The sequence below is a fragment of the Microtus ochrogaster genome, linkage group LG9 (assembly GCF_000317375.1).
Source record: "Microtus ochrogaster isolate Prairie Vole_2 linkage group LG9, MicOch1.0, whole genome shotgun sequence".
NCBI lineage: Eukaryota > Metazoa > Chordata > Mammalia > Rodentia > Cricetidae > Microtus > Microtus ochrogaster.
This window is the reverse complement of record NC_022034.1, coordinates 18,839,592-18,853,676: the sequence shown is the minus strand read 5'-3', so window position 1 is coordinate 18,853,676 and position 14,085 is coordinate 18,839,592. Positions and strand designations below refer to the sequence as shown.

Genomic DNA, 14,085 nt, shown 5'->3' with positions numbered 1-14,085 from the left:
GCCACCGCCTCCCATTTCCCTCCCCTCCCCCCAGTTAAGTCCCCCTCCCTCGTCAGCCCGAAGAGCAATCAGGGTTCCCTGCCCTGTGGGAAGTCCAAGGACCACATAAATACTATATCTGGATAGTTGAGTACATAGTATGTATTGACATGGTTAGTAGAATACTTGGATTTTATTACAATATTGAATTCCAAGAAATAAAACCTGTGGATACTGTTTCATCATTCTGTCATGTTTTATAAGCAGAAGTCCACAATTTCCAAACAAATGTTATCTTACTCACATGTATGTGAACATTAGCCTCTCCAACTCTTAAGTGCTAGCAGTCATCAGTATGCTGTTACTATAGATTAGTTTGTATTTACTAAGAGTTTTCATGCAGCATAATTCTGTTGTGACTTAACTTGTGTTATGGAAAGTATTGAGAGTTAATTCTTTTCATTGAGTAGCAAAAATTTGCATCTATGTTGAACACAGATGTTTATCTCTTCACCTGTCAATGTTAATGATGTCAATTTCTGCATACAAACTTTGTATAGCTGTATATTGGGTACATTGTAAAAATGAGGTGACTGAGTCATGTGACAGGTGTGTTTCTGAGTTTCAGTGAATATAAGACTGTTCCAAAGAGATTATAACATCTTGTATTCTGGTCAAGATTTTCATCACTCCTTTTAATACTTGGTTTGTCAGTTACACAAATTTTAAACATTTTAGTTTTTATTTTCCTAAACTAGCAATATTGCACCTCTTTACATGAAATAATTCTTAAAACTTTTTAAAGTTATGTGAGGCTGGCCTTAGTATGTGATGTTTTCAGCGATAGTAATTGCTAACCATCTAACGGTGGATAGTAACCCGTATCCTTGGAAATAGTCTGTAATGTTGTGGGGGAGGTTCTCTGTGACCCATTGGCTGACAGCTCAACAAGATATAACCCCATTCCTGGTACTAGGGATTTTATTTGGTAGCATATGATATTTGGTTGGGGTATTGTCCCTGCATTATATGGTAACACCATTTAAATTTCTGTTGCATATAAATCATAGAAACCATTTTTTTTAAGCCAGGTGAGGTCCCACATTCTTTTAATCCCAGCACTCCAGAGACATAGGCAGGCACATAGTTCCAGAACAGCACTAGAGCTATATTGCACAGGCTGGCCTGGAACTCATAACAGTCCTCCTGCCTGAGCCTCCTGGTATTGATCTTACAGGCATAAACCACAATACCCACTATATAACAAGTCTTAAAGTCATGTAGTGACAGCTTTTCTGCTTTGATGTCCTTTTTCTGAGTTTTGGCTTTTCTAGCTCCTCTGGATTTCCTTATGAATTATGGCACCAACTTGTGAATTTCTACCAAAAGAAAAAAGGAAAGAATTTCTGTGGTTTTGTTGGAACTATTTTAGGCCAGTAAGTCAGTTTGAGTGAAACAACCAAGGGATGCCCATCCCTTTAGTTACATTTTGTTGAACTTTTTTTTAGAAGCATTACATAGTTTGAATTATATGGATTTTGTGTATTTGGTAGATTCATCTTTAGGTAATCCTCATGATTTATACCATTGAATTTTGCAGTTTCCAAAATTTTAGTTCTGCATATCCAAGTTCATTTGAAAGTTCTAGATGATTATGTTGGCCGTCTATCAAGCTTTCTACATTGATGATCAAATCAAGACAGTTTTGGTTCTTCCTTTCAATCATCATGCCTTTTTATTGCCTGATGTCACTGGCTGGACCTTTGTAATAATGCTGAATAGAGAGGTATTAAGACACTGAGCAAACTTCCCTGCTTTTGGTGGTGCTTTTGGTTTTGGTTGTTTCGGTTTGGTTTGGTTTGGTTTGGTTTGGTTTGGTTTGGTTTGGTTTGGTTTGGTTTGATTTGTTACATATTCCAGATTATCTGAACACAGGTTTCCCAGTGACTCTCTTGTTATGACCTCCCAGCTCACTGAAAAAGAGCAGGGATTATAAATTGTGTCTAACACTTAATATGGATTAATTTCAACCCACAAATCCATATAAAGTGTCAGACTAATTTATAATCCCAGTTTCTTGTACTCTACCAACTTTTTTTATAAATTTAGAAACTTAATTGGATAAGAAGTATCTCACATTCTTAAAGCATTTTTGTGGTTGATTCTGTTACCACTATAAAATGAACTTTTTATTTTTAATGTTTTCATGAAATATATTTTGATTATATTTTCCCTCTTCCAAGTTCTACCAGATCTTCCCTACCTTCCACCCAATTACATGCTTTTTCCTTTCCCTCTTTCAAATAACACCAACAAAAATATAAAAATATTTAAAAAGCACACAGCAGCCATGGAATCCATTTGTGTTGGTCAGCTACTCCTAAACATTAGGGCCTTCCCTGAAGTGTACTTGATAAACCTGTGTCAGTCCACTGGAGAAATCTGATTTTGTCTCTCCCAGCAACTGTCAGTTGCCCTTAGCATCTTAGAGGTGATATTTTGACCCCACTTCCTCTTCTCTATGCGGGGCTATTCGTCTGGCTTAGATTTTTGCAGGTGTTATGCCTACTGTCACAGGCTCTTTGAGTTCATATGTACATCAAAAAGCCCTGTTGAGTATGTAAGAATGGTGTTTCTTTGGAATCATCTAATGCCTCTGGCACTTAGGATCTATAATATTTGACTCACCAAAGTGAGACAAAGAAGAAATAAACAGTTTAAACGGGTCAATAGCCATAGTGAAATAGAGGTGGAATTTAGAAATCTCCTAACCGGTAAAAACTTAGGGCCAGATGAATTCATCACAATATTCTCCCAGACCTTCAAAGAACTAATGGTCTTCTTTATGCTTTGTCCTTACTCTACAATTCCTCTGTCTCTGAAATTAAAATTGCCACTAACCTGTTACAACTGATATTACCATGGCATATCTTTTTTATCTTTCCTTTTGTTTCAGTATTACCCATTTCTTTATGTTATATATAGGCCAGATGTAGTTGATTCATTGTTATTCAGGTAATCTTTGACTTTGATTATGGTTATTTAACCCATTTATAATTAACATGATTGTTAGTATCCTTTAAATTTTAATATGTAATCTAAAATATTTGTTTCTAGAAATTATATTTTGGGGCATAAATATATACTTCATATGCATCATTATTCTTTGATCTTCTTGTTGTTGTTTTTTTTTTAAGTTTTTTGGGAGAGGAGCTATAGTTAGATGTGAGTTTCTGTCCTGCCCCATTCCGCAGCTGATTCCCAAATTACCACACAGGAGACTTATATTAATTATAATGTTTGTCTGCTAGCTCAGGTTTATTACTAACTAGCTCTTATGCTTAAATTAATCAATAATTCTTATCTGTGCTTAACCATGTAGCTTTGTACCTTTGCTAGCATTCTCATCTTGCTTCCTCAACATCTGGCTGGTGACTCCTGACTCCACCCTTCCTCTTCCCAAAATTTTCCTAGTCTTCTTGCCTGACCTGTACTTCCTGACTGGCTCCTGGCCAATCACCATTTTGTTAAGCTAATTCAAGTGACAAATCTTGGCATTATACAAGAATTTCCGCCTTTTTGTCTAATGAAAAGGAAAGTTTTTACCTAATATAGTAAAAATATATATAACAAAAGCAGTTATTAAGTAAGAATTACAGTAACAATATCCAACCCATTTGCATTTGACAAAATTCAAGAAAATAATTATCTAGCTTATCTTGGCGAGTTTATATCTAGTTTACTTTCTATTATAACTAAGGAAAACTATAATTATAACTATCTAGTCTTCAACTACATCAAAAACCCAGAAAGATGGAAAGTTAGGTACTAATGACAGGGACATAGGACTGCCTGGACAGTCACATAAAATTCCTCTGCATCATTGGAGCATCCATCTTCAGTCTATAGAGCTAGCATATCTGACAGAATTATCTGTGAAGCAGGATTTTCTGAATGGCTGTCCTACCTTGTCTAAGCAAAGTTCTGCAGTCCTTTCATTTGTGTCCTGCTTGTCCCATTTGGACAGCATGTTGTCAGCAGTCAAGGCAAGGGCATTTTCTTGCCCCATGGCTAACTTTGGCCACAATGAAAATAAACTCCATATGGAGTTTTCTTCAATACCCACCATCTTCTGTGTAGTTGCTTGGTGCTTCCAAGGGTAGATGTGTCTTACTATCTTAAAAAGTCTAAGTTATTAGAACACTTTAAATACCATATTCTGTAGGTCTTTGAAGTGTTTAAAGATTGCCTATCTGAAATATATCTTTGTATACCTAGAAAAACCTAACATAACTATAATTATGACAATTATAGATGACTATTAATCTGTCTTTCTTAACTATACATTTCATTTTTAATTGAGTTGTATAAACACAATACCTTAAACAAGAGTAGAAATATCCATATTGCATAACAAAATTAACTTTAAATTTGTATCAATAAACTAAAATCTATACCCATGTAAAATATGTAAGACTATCAGTTATTTTTTAGATTAAAGTAGATTTAATAATCTACCTTTTTCCCATCATAATAATCTACCCTTTTCCTATCATTATCATGCTCCCTTTCTTCTTTAGAAAAGGACTGACTATGACCAATAATAATTTATAACCAAACTTCCTAAACAAAGACAAACATCCATAATCCATATTTGGAATGTGAGCATAGTTTTCTAGGCTACTTCCTGCTGATTGGGGGCACTGTTAATCTTATGGGGACCCAGAAAAAATTTAGGATTATGGTCAAGTCCTGCCTTGAGTATTCTGTGAGGCTGGATCATCTTAGCCAATCACCTTGAAGCTGTTGTGGATATAGAACTCAGGTAAACTCTAACAGAGGCAGTCTGGGATATTGGATCATCTGTTTCCATTAGAAATTTTTCAGGGGGTCTTCCTTGATCAAACCTGATTTTTCTTAACCTGGAATGAATCCTTATTTCTTGTGGAACAAAAACATAATCTTTAAAGTAACATATATTTTGACTTAAATTTGGAAGTCAAGGCATTTTCGAAACATATATGTTGGATTAATCCAGCAGCATTTATAATCAAATGTCTTTTAGCAGCAGCTGTTGCTCCTTCCTCAACTGTCAAAAAAAAATTCAAAAGCAACACAATAGCATACAGTATCCAGACTCTCTTTGTATTTTCCATTTTTACATGACATTTTTTATATTACTTTACTCCCCTTTTAAGGATATAATTATTTTAAAACTATATATTTCTTTTTTGATGACTGTCTGTACAGTTTTTTTTTCTCCCAAGCTATGTATATTTTAAACACACTGTAAACCATTTAGAGTTTTTTTTTTTCCATCTAGATCTTTTTTCTGATCACATGAGAGTTTAATCTGCTAAGCAGGCGTGGCCACGATTAAAGCGACTAGTTCTATTTATTTCTTTGGCTTCCTGAGGGTCTAGCTTAATGGTGGAGGTATCGCCAGCTGCTCATAAGCTCCATATAAGTGTTTGGTAGCAGTGTCTCTTAAAAGAGCCACATGGTTTTTGCTGCTAATGCAGACTCAGGGGGCTTCTTAAAGTAGCTGGACCTCTGCTTGCCTCTAGCCAAGAAAATGCTGCCACCAAGAAGCCATGCTTGGCTCTGTTCTTTTGTGTTTAGAATCCCTTTTGTAGCTTTTGTCAGGTTTTAGGTGGAAATACTTGCCAAACATTTTAGCACCACATGTAGTTGGAAGAAGACTTTCTGTCCTGCCCTATAGTCTGCTTGACCTGCCTATACTTCCTGCCTAGCAGCTAACCAATCAGTGTTTTATTAAACCAATTTAAGTAGTTTGCAAGGTAAGATACGGCTTCATCATTTTCCCCAATATCAGACTCTGTTCATTTATTATTAAGACCCAATAGAATTTATGCTACAGGGAACAGGTCAGGTTTCATAAATTTCTTATGAATTGATTTTTATGAAATCAATCTTCTAGGTTGATTTATTGGTTATAACTTGTGTTTTCCTATTTTAGTTGTAATAGTTAGGATTTATAATGCATTTTTAGCTGAACAGTCCTATCTTCAAATGATACTGTATTTCTTTTGGTTTTTGGTTTTTGCTTTGTTTGGTTGGTTTGTATGTATTTATTTATTTATTTATTTATTTATTTATTTATTTATTTGAGATAGGGTGTCTCTGTTTAACAGACCTGACTATACTGGAACTAGCTCTGTAAACCAGACTAGCCTCAAACTCATTGAGATCTGCCTGCCTCTGCCTCTGCTTCCCAAGTGCTAGGATTAAAGGCATGTGCCACCACCGCCGAGCACATACTGTATTTCTTTATTAGTCATAAAAGAACCTTATCCTTTGCATTTTTCTCCTACTAAAAATAATGCTTTTTAATCATCTAGTTTACTTTTTTATGCGTTAGAAACTGTATTGCATATACATTACTTTGTTGGAATAATTGTCACTCAGTGTCATTGTTAGTTCTATAGTTTGTTAGTTCCTTATCATTTTCCATAGATGGTTTTTCTCCTTGTTACAGATCCTGTTTTCCTGCTTTATTTTTGCTTGGCTGGTAATCATTAATTAGATGGAAATTTCCTCACCTTCAAGAATTTTTATAAACCTATAAATCTTTCTGAGCCTTGTCTAGAATTCAGTTAATTTACTTGGAAGCATGTGATTCCTTTATATATTGCTTTTGTGATTTCTTTTTAGGTAGGTCCAAAGTAGTACTCACTATATAGCTGATCATCCCCCAATCCTTAGGGAAACCATCTCTACCCTGTAGCCTGTGGACTGTGATTTTTTTTCTGCTCTGTGCAGTAGGAATAAAAGTTCGTTCAGACACTGTTTCAGCATGAGACATTGTTCTTTTTAAAGTTCATGGTTTTTGGGGGGGTGTATTATTATTATTATTATTATTACAAATTTTAACCTCCTCCCATTTCCCTGCCTCTCCCCCAATTCCCCCTCCTCCTCCCTCTCCAGTCCAAAGAGCAGTCAGGGTTCCCTGCCCTGTAGGAAGTCCAAGGTCCTCCCCCCTCCATCCAGGTCTAATAAGTTGAGGATCCAAACAAACTAGGTTCCCACAAAGCCAGTACATTCAGTAGAATCAAAACCCAGTGCCTTTGTTTTTGGCTTCTCAGTCAGCCCTCCTTGTCAGCCACATTCAGAGAGTCCGATTTGATCACATGCTCCATCAGTCCCAGTCCAGCTGGCCTTGGTGAGCTCCCATTAGATCAGCTCCACCGTCACAGTGGATGGGCACACCCCTCGCGGCCCTGACTTCCTTGCTCATGTTCTCTCTCCTTCTGCTTCTCATTTGGAGCTTGGGAGCTCAGTCCAGTGCTCCAGTGTGGGTCTGTCTCTATCTCCATCCATTGCCAGATGAAGGTTCTATGGTGATATGCAAGATATTCATCCGAGTGGCTATAGGATAGGGCCAGTCCAGGCGCCCTCTCCTCAGCTGCTCAAGGAACAAGCTGGGAACATCTCCTTGGACACCTGGGAGCCTTTCTAGAGTTCAGTCTCTTGCCAGCCCTCAAATGGCTACCTTAATTAAGATATATACTTCCCTGTTCCCATATCCACTCCTCCTCCATCACAACTGTCCCATTCCCCCAAAGTCTCCCCATCCTCCCCTTCTCACTTCTCTCTCCCCATCTCTTCTTACCCCCGTCCCAACCTCACCCCCAAGCTCTCAATTTTTGCCTAGAAATCTTGTATACTTCCAATATCCAGGAGGATAACTACTTGTGGGTTTTTTTGGGTGTGGTACACCTTCCTATTTAGCTTCTCTAGGACCATGATTTATAGGCTTGATGTCCTTTATTTATGGCTAGAATCCACTAATGAGTGAGTACATACCATATTCATCTTTTTGGGTCTGGGTTACCTCACTCAGAATACTGTTCTCTATTTCCATCCATTTGCATGCAAAATTCAAAATGTCATTGTTTTTTTTACCGCTGAGTAGTACTCTAATTTGTATGTATTCCACACTTTCTTCATCCATTCTTCCATTGAGGGGCATCTAGATTGTTTCCAGGTTCTGGCTATTACAAATAATGCTGTTATGAACATAGTTGAACAAATACTTTTGTAGTATGATAGGGCATCTCTTGGGTATATTCCCAGAAGTGGTATTGCTGGGTCCTGAGGTAGGTTGATCCCGAATTTCCTGAGAAACCACCACACTGATTTCCAAAGTGGTTGCACAAATTTGCATTCCCACCAGCAGTGGATGAGTGTGCCCCTTACTCTACAACCTCTCCAGCAAAGGCTATCATTGGTGTTTTTGATTTTAGCCATTCTGACGTGTAACATGGTATCTCAAAGTTGTTTTGATTTGCATTTCTCTGATGGCTAAGGAGGTTGAGCACCTTAAGTGTCTTTTGGCCGTTTGAATTTCTTCTGTTGAGAATTCTCTGTTCAGATCAGTACCCCATTTTTCAATTGGGTTAATTAGCTTTTTAAAATTATGTTTTTTAATGATTTTTTTCTCCCAACTTTAGGTAATTTTCTAATATACATTCTCTAAATCAGTTATTATCAGGCTTCCTGATGCTGTGACCCTTTAATACAGTTCCTCAGGTTGTAGTGAACCCAAACCATAAAATTATTTTCACTGGTACTGCACAACTGTTCTCCAACCTGTGAGAAGGTCGTCTAGACAATATTTTGATGGGGACTCAAAGAGGAGTTCCTTGTGATTTCTAGAGCTCGTATGCACACTTTCTCCATTTCCTCACCCTTGGTGTCTGTTTTCTCTGGTACTAATGCATAAACTTTAGCTACCTTCATCTCTATGGATTTAAAACTTCATCTCCTTGTCTGCTTGGATTGTGCTTTTCTAGAATACATCTTGGAAAGTCTCTATACTGTAAGCTAGACAACTGTAAGGCTCACCTAGCTTGGTTCCTAAATATCAAGTGTTTCATGGCCAGTACCTTGAGAGTCACTGCTTTGTTCTTTCCATATTAACCAAATGTTATGAAACCATTTGTAACATTAACCCATCCCTGATGCCACAGATGGAATTGAACTTTCATATCGGCAACAGTAGACTGAATCTCAACTACATATTTGAAAAAATAAGATTTTTCTAGTCACAAAAATATTTTAAGTAAGTAGATAAATCTGCTTTTAATGGAACAGGCTACCTACTTTTAGGCTTTTGTCTCTGTCATGTCAGTCATAAATACCTATAGAAGTTTCTAAAAAAATCATTAATAAATTAGCAATTAGTGCACAATAATTTGATGATGAGTTTTTAGTTGATGGTCCTGTTCTATGTCCTTTGCTCGCCTCACTAGTACCATTCCTGACTTTTCTTCCAGCACTGCTTTGTTTGTCCCCCTCTCGAAAGATCAAATGCCTCACTTTTCATAAAAAAATACATAAAGAAGTAGGTTGCCCAAACTGAAATATTCCGTAGTGCTCTGTTCTTAGCATAGCATAGCATTCATTACACTTTACGGAACTGTCTGTTTTCCCTAGTGGGAACACAGGTTCTCATTCGCTGGTGTGGCCCCACGCTCATAATAACATAGCACCTAGTAGATCCTCTGATTTATTTTTTTTTTTTTACTTTTTAAAAACAAGTGAGTCTTCATGGATTTCAAATATATATTATTATTTTTGGTTATGTATTAATGATAGTATTAAGTTAAATAAGGCTTGAAGGGATATGGCTATTTGTGGTTTTTATAAATCATGTTTTAAACATCATCAAGTAAAGTGTATTAATCAAAACTAGTGTATTAATCAAGAGGTACAGTGCTTGCCTGGCATGTGCAATGCCCTGGGTTCAGTTGTCAGATCACAATATCACTGAGAAGTACATTAATTATTGTGGTTTTGATCATTAAGTTGAAATTTATTTTGTTTTACAGGATGCAGAAGAATACACAGACTTGCCAGTAAGACACAATGAGGACCACACAAACAGCGAATTGGCCAAATGTCTTCCCATTGAATTAAATCCTCACTCGTTTGACAGTCCTCACACCAAGGCGCATCTCCTGCTTCAGGCACATCTCAGCCGAGCCATGCTGCCCTGCCCAGATTATGACACTGATACCAAAACGGTCTTAGACCAAGCTCTCAGAGTATGTCAGGTATGACAGCCTTTCTGATATCTTATTACATGTAAGACTATTTTATTCTAGCATTGTTGAGAAATACCTGGTGAGTCAAATCAATACCTTTCTAAGGAAAAACAAATATTGTTATCTTATAAAACCAGTTACAGCCAATCATGGTAGCACATGCCTTTAATCTTAGCACTCTTTGATGCCAGCCTGTCTACACTACAAAGCAAGTTCCAGGACAGTCAGGGCTGTTATACAGAAAAACCATGTCTCAAAAAAAACTAACAACTAAAACCAGTTCAGTCACATTTAACCAGAATTTATTGAAAGAGAAGTGTATGCCCGGAACATTATATGCATAGAGCATATAGTAATAAAAAAGAAGTATCCATATTTTAATGACTCAAGATGTCAAAGGATAATAGTAAAAAATATATATAAGTCAAGGCAAGTGTCATGGCACTCATTTATAATCCCAGCACTTAAGTAGCAGAGACAGGAGAATCTTGAGTTTGCAGCCAACCTGAGCTATACAGAAAGTGGACTCTATCCTGGCTACCTAGTGAAACTCTGTCTCTAAAATTGAGTAGGGAAGGTGAAGTCATAGAGCCCTGGGTATATTCTCCACAGAGAAGCAGTTTCCGAAGCTTTCCTGTAGGAAGCCACCTGGTTTACTTAGAAAATCAAAATGGCTATTGAAAAACATTGAAAAGAGATGGATATAAATAGCACAGAAAGAGGTAGAAGTCGAGATTATGGAGAAAGTAGTATCCTATGCAGAGAAGAGCTAAAATAAATGTGGATTTTAGACTTCGCTTTAAAGAGGGAAAGCATTGGGACATTGGTTCATTAGTGATATTAGTAATATCTATCAGTATTCTCAAATATTCAATAACTCACTTGAAGATAAAAGTAGTACTCTCATGTTAACATAATTTTTATAAAAAATCGTTACTTTCTAAACCCACAAAAAATAATGAAAACTGTACCCGTTTTATATCTTGTAAATGTTTTGATATCCAAAGTAATAAATGTCACCTAGACCCATTTATCTCCTTTTGTAATCAATACAAAGTGTTTGTTGCAGTGTTGTTTTATTAAAATATATAAAGGAAATCTTCCCTTGCTGCGATGTAATTTAAATGAAGAGTACTCTACCAGTTTTTTATATCATCATGAACATTAAAGTAGGGTTTAAAACCCTATCATTGAGGTTTCCATACCTTGAATGCTCTAGAGTGAGACAAGGAATAATATAGGTGTGGTAGATGAGAACTGGTTTGTTCCTAAATGGTCCTTGAATAACTTTTTTAAAGAGCAGGGTGAATGGACAAGAATTTTTAGCAGGCAGGTAAAACTGAAGATGATTCAGGGTTTTCCAGCACAGCTGCAAAAAAGAAGCTGCCCTTGACTGGAGGAAACCACAGGGAGTTAGGTTTTGATGAATGATGTGCACTGACAAGATTGAATTATGAGAGATCTTGACTTTCTACATTTTACAATTTTTAACATTCCTGTCACGAAATATGTAATTTTTAAAAGTCTTTTTACAGGTATATTAAGTCTATCTGAAGATGTCAGTATAAGGACATTATTTAAAATGGTAAAGGTTCAAAACTAATCCAAGACCTCTTAAATTAATTAATTTGTAACCATTCTATTGATAAATTATATATATTTATCTTATTTATATATAATTTAATATTTATATGTTATTATATTTATAATATTATGTATAATATTATATATTTATAATATAATATTTATGTGAAGATTACCTACATCTAAGAAAAATTCTAAAATGATTTCACTGAGAGATTTTTACAGTGCCTGTATCTGGGTGGCAGGTTTAGTATGCTTTTTTATTTTCTGCTTTTTGCTCTTCTAAAATGCTTGCATGTTTTATAAAGAAACTCTGACATTTTTATTATTCTTTGTTTTTGGTTTTTGTTGTTTTTATTGCCTTGAGACGGGGTCTCTCCATGAAGCCCTGGGCATCTTGGAGCAGACTATGTAGATTAGGCTGGCCTTAAACTCACAAAGACCCATCTGCCTCTGCCTCTCCACCTCTCTGCCTCTACCTATCTCCTGGAATTAAAAGCATGTAACACACATTTTTATTATTCAAAAGTGTTACCATATAAAATAAGGTAAGCACGGGGTATCAGAAATTCAGAGGGAAATAAGCCTTTAACACACCAGTGCTTTGTATACATTTTCATAGCTAACACATGATCTGCCTCTCTAGGAAGATGATTTACCATTCCTCATTAGTCACACTTTACAGGGTTAAAGTTCTGGGTTTTCAGCTGTGGCCCTGGATACTCATTTGTGTTTGCTATGGGTTTTTTTTCATCCTTTCCACAAAGACAGTTAATGATCACTGGGGTCAGGAAGGCTTGCATGAAAGGTGCAGAAGTACATTCTATTCTTGCAAATAAATTGAGTACCATTATTGTCATCATTTAAATATCATGCACAAAATTTATCTTGCATAACCAACTTCAGTAAAACTTTCCTTTTTCCATATTCAGCCAAAGGATCCAGTTTCAGTCCAGGATTCGAAATTTTATTTGTTAACATCTGTTTAGTGTCCTTGGGTATCTTAGCAATGAGTTTGTAATGTCCCACAATGTAAACTTGCCAGATGAGTACTTCCTTGTGATTGCATTCATGCTCAGTATTTTGGCAAGAATACCACAAAGGAGATGATTTGCCCTGTTAATGTATCACATTCATAAGGTTCATGACAGCAATGCAGCCGTTACTGATGATGGTAACTGTGACCACTTGAAGTAGTTTCATTGGGGGTCTGTGCTTTGGACAATGATTCTAAAAGAAGCAACCCATTCCTAATAATTGGTATTTCATCTTCAATCTATTTTTTTCTAATTTTTTTTCTTTTCTTGATCTGCTGTAGGGTCTGATCTAACCTAATGAGATGGGTCTCTAACTGACTTAGTTCACGTGTTAGCCTGAAGTCCTGATTCTCTAGCTTCCATTTTGGGAGTGGCGAAGATTGCATTACAGGCTTATGTGGCTGCACTTAGCCATTGTTAGAGATTGCAGTAGATCAAACTTAGAACCTGTGGTATATTGTAGTCAGTTCACTACTCACTGTGCTACATCCCCAACTTCACTGCTGCTAAATATGCTGATGGATAAACAATACATGTGCTTCTGAAAGTATGTTAGTCCATACTTTAGAGTATGAGAAGAGGAGAGAATAAAAATCTGAGTTACTTTCAGTGCCACGAAAGGAAAAAATAGGAAAAAAACAGTCTTTTGAATGAAAGTATAGTATAACCATAAATGTGCTGGGTCTAGATTTTATTAGTAAATGATTCATTCCTGTTGTGGGGCTTACCTGTAAAAATACTTGATTTCCAAAGAATCAAATACCATAGAGGAAAGTGAATGTGTTTACCTGGTGCTCACTAGCATGGGCTTAATGGGTGGGAGTGCATTGAAAAATGTCACAATCATCTGAATGAGTAGGGTTTAGTCGTTTAGAGCCAAGTACAATTAGAAGTAAAAATAGTCTAAGTATTACCAAGCTTAAATACGAAGTACTTGGTGTAATCCTTAATCCAATACTTGTAAGAATGTTTTGATATTGCAAATGTTAGGTGAATCTACTGTATTCTTAGTTAAATCCTTTCAAATGTTAAATGCTTCTAATTAGACAAAATGAGATTTCCTTAAAGTAGGTAGCACAGTATGTTTCAGATCTCTCCAGGTCATTTTGATAAAAGAAAGACAAGTAGATTATTTGTAAACAACATGTCTGTTATTCCGGTCTGTGTCAAGGAGCGCTAACACTATGGGAGGGTTTCAGAGCTAAAGTATATTGGTAACCTCTAATAGCTGTAGCATCACTGACTGGAAAAATGACATGCAGGAGATACCTGTTCATCATGAACAAATACAACAAATATTTTGGTTTTTTTTCTTTCTAGTTTCTTAATAGAAGATGGTAGAAAGGATAGGGTGTGTGTGTGTGTGTGTGTGTGTGTGTGTGTGTGTGTGTGTGTGTGTGTGTGTGTGTGTGTGT

General features: G+C 36.3%; 1 protein-coding gene across 1 annotated transcript in view; it reads left to right on the top strand.

Moving 5' to 3' along the window:
* Positions 1–14,085, top strand: part of Ascc3 (activating signal cointegrator 1 complex subunit 3) — a 315,331-nt gene that overhangs the window by 275,322 nt on the left and 25,924 nt on the right. The window contains exon 37 of the mRNA XM_005363511.2: positions 9,834–10,058. Within this exon, the coding sequence (XP_005363568.1) occupies positions 9,834–10,058 (225 nt within the window). The remainder of the gene's footprint in view (positions 1–9,833; positions 10,059–14,085) is intronic.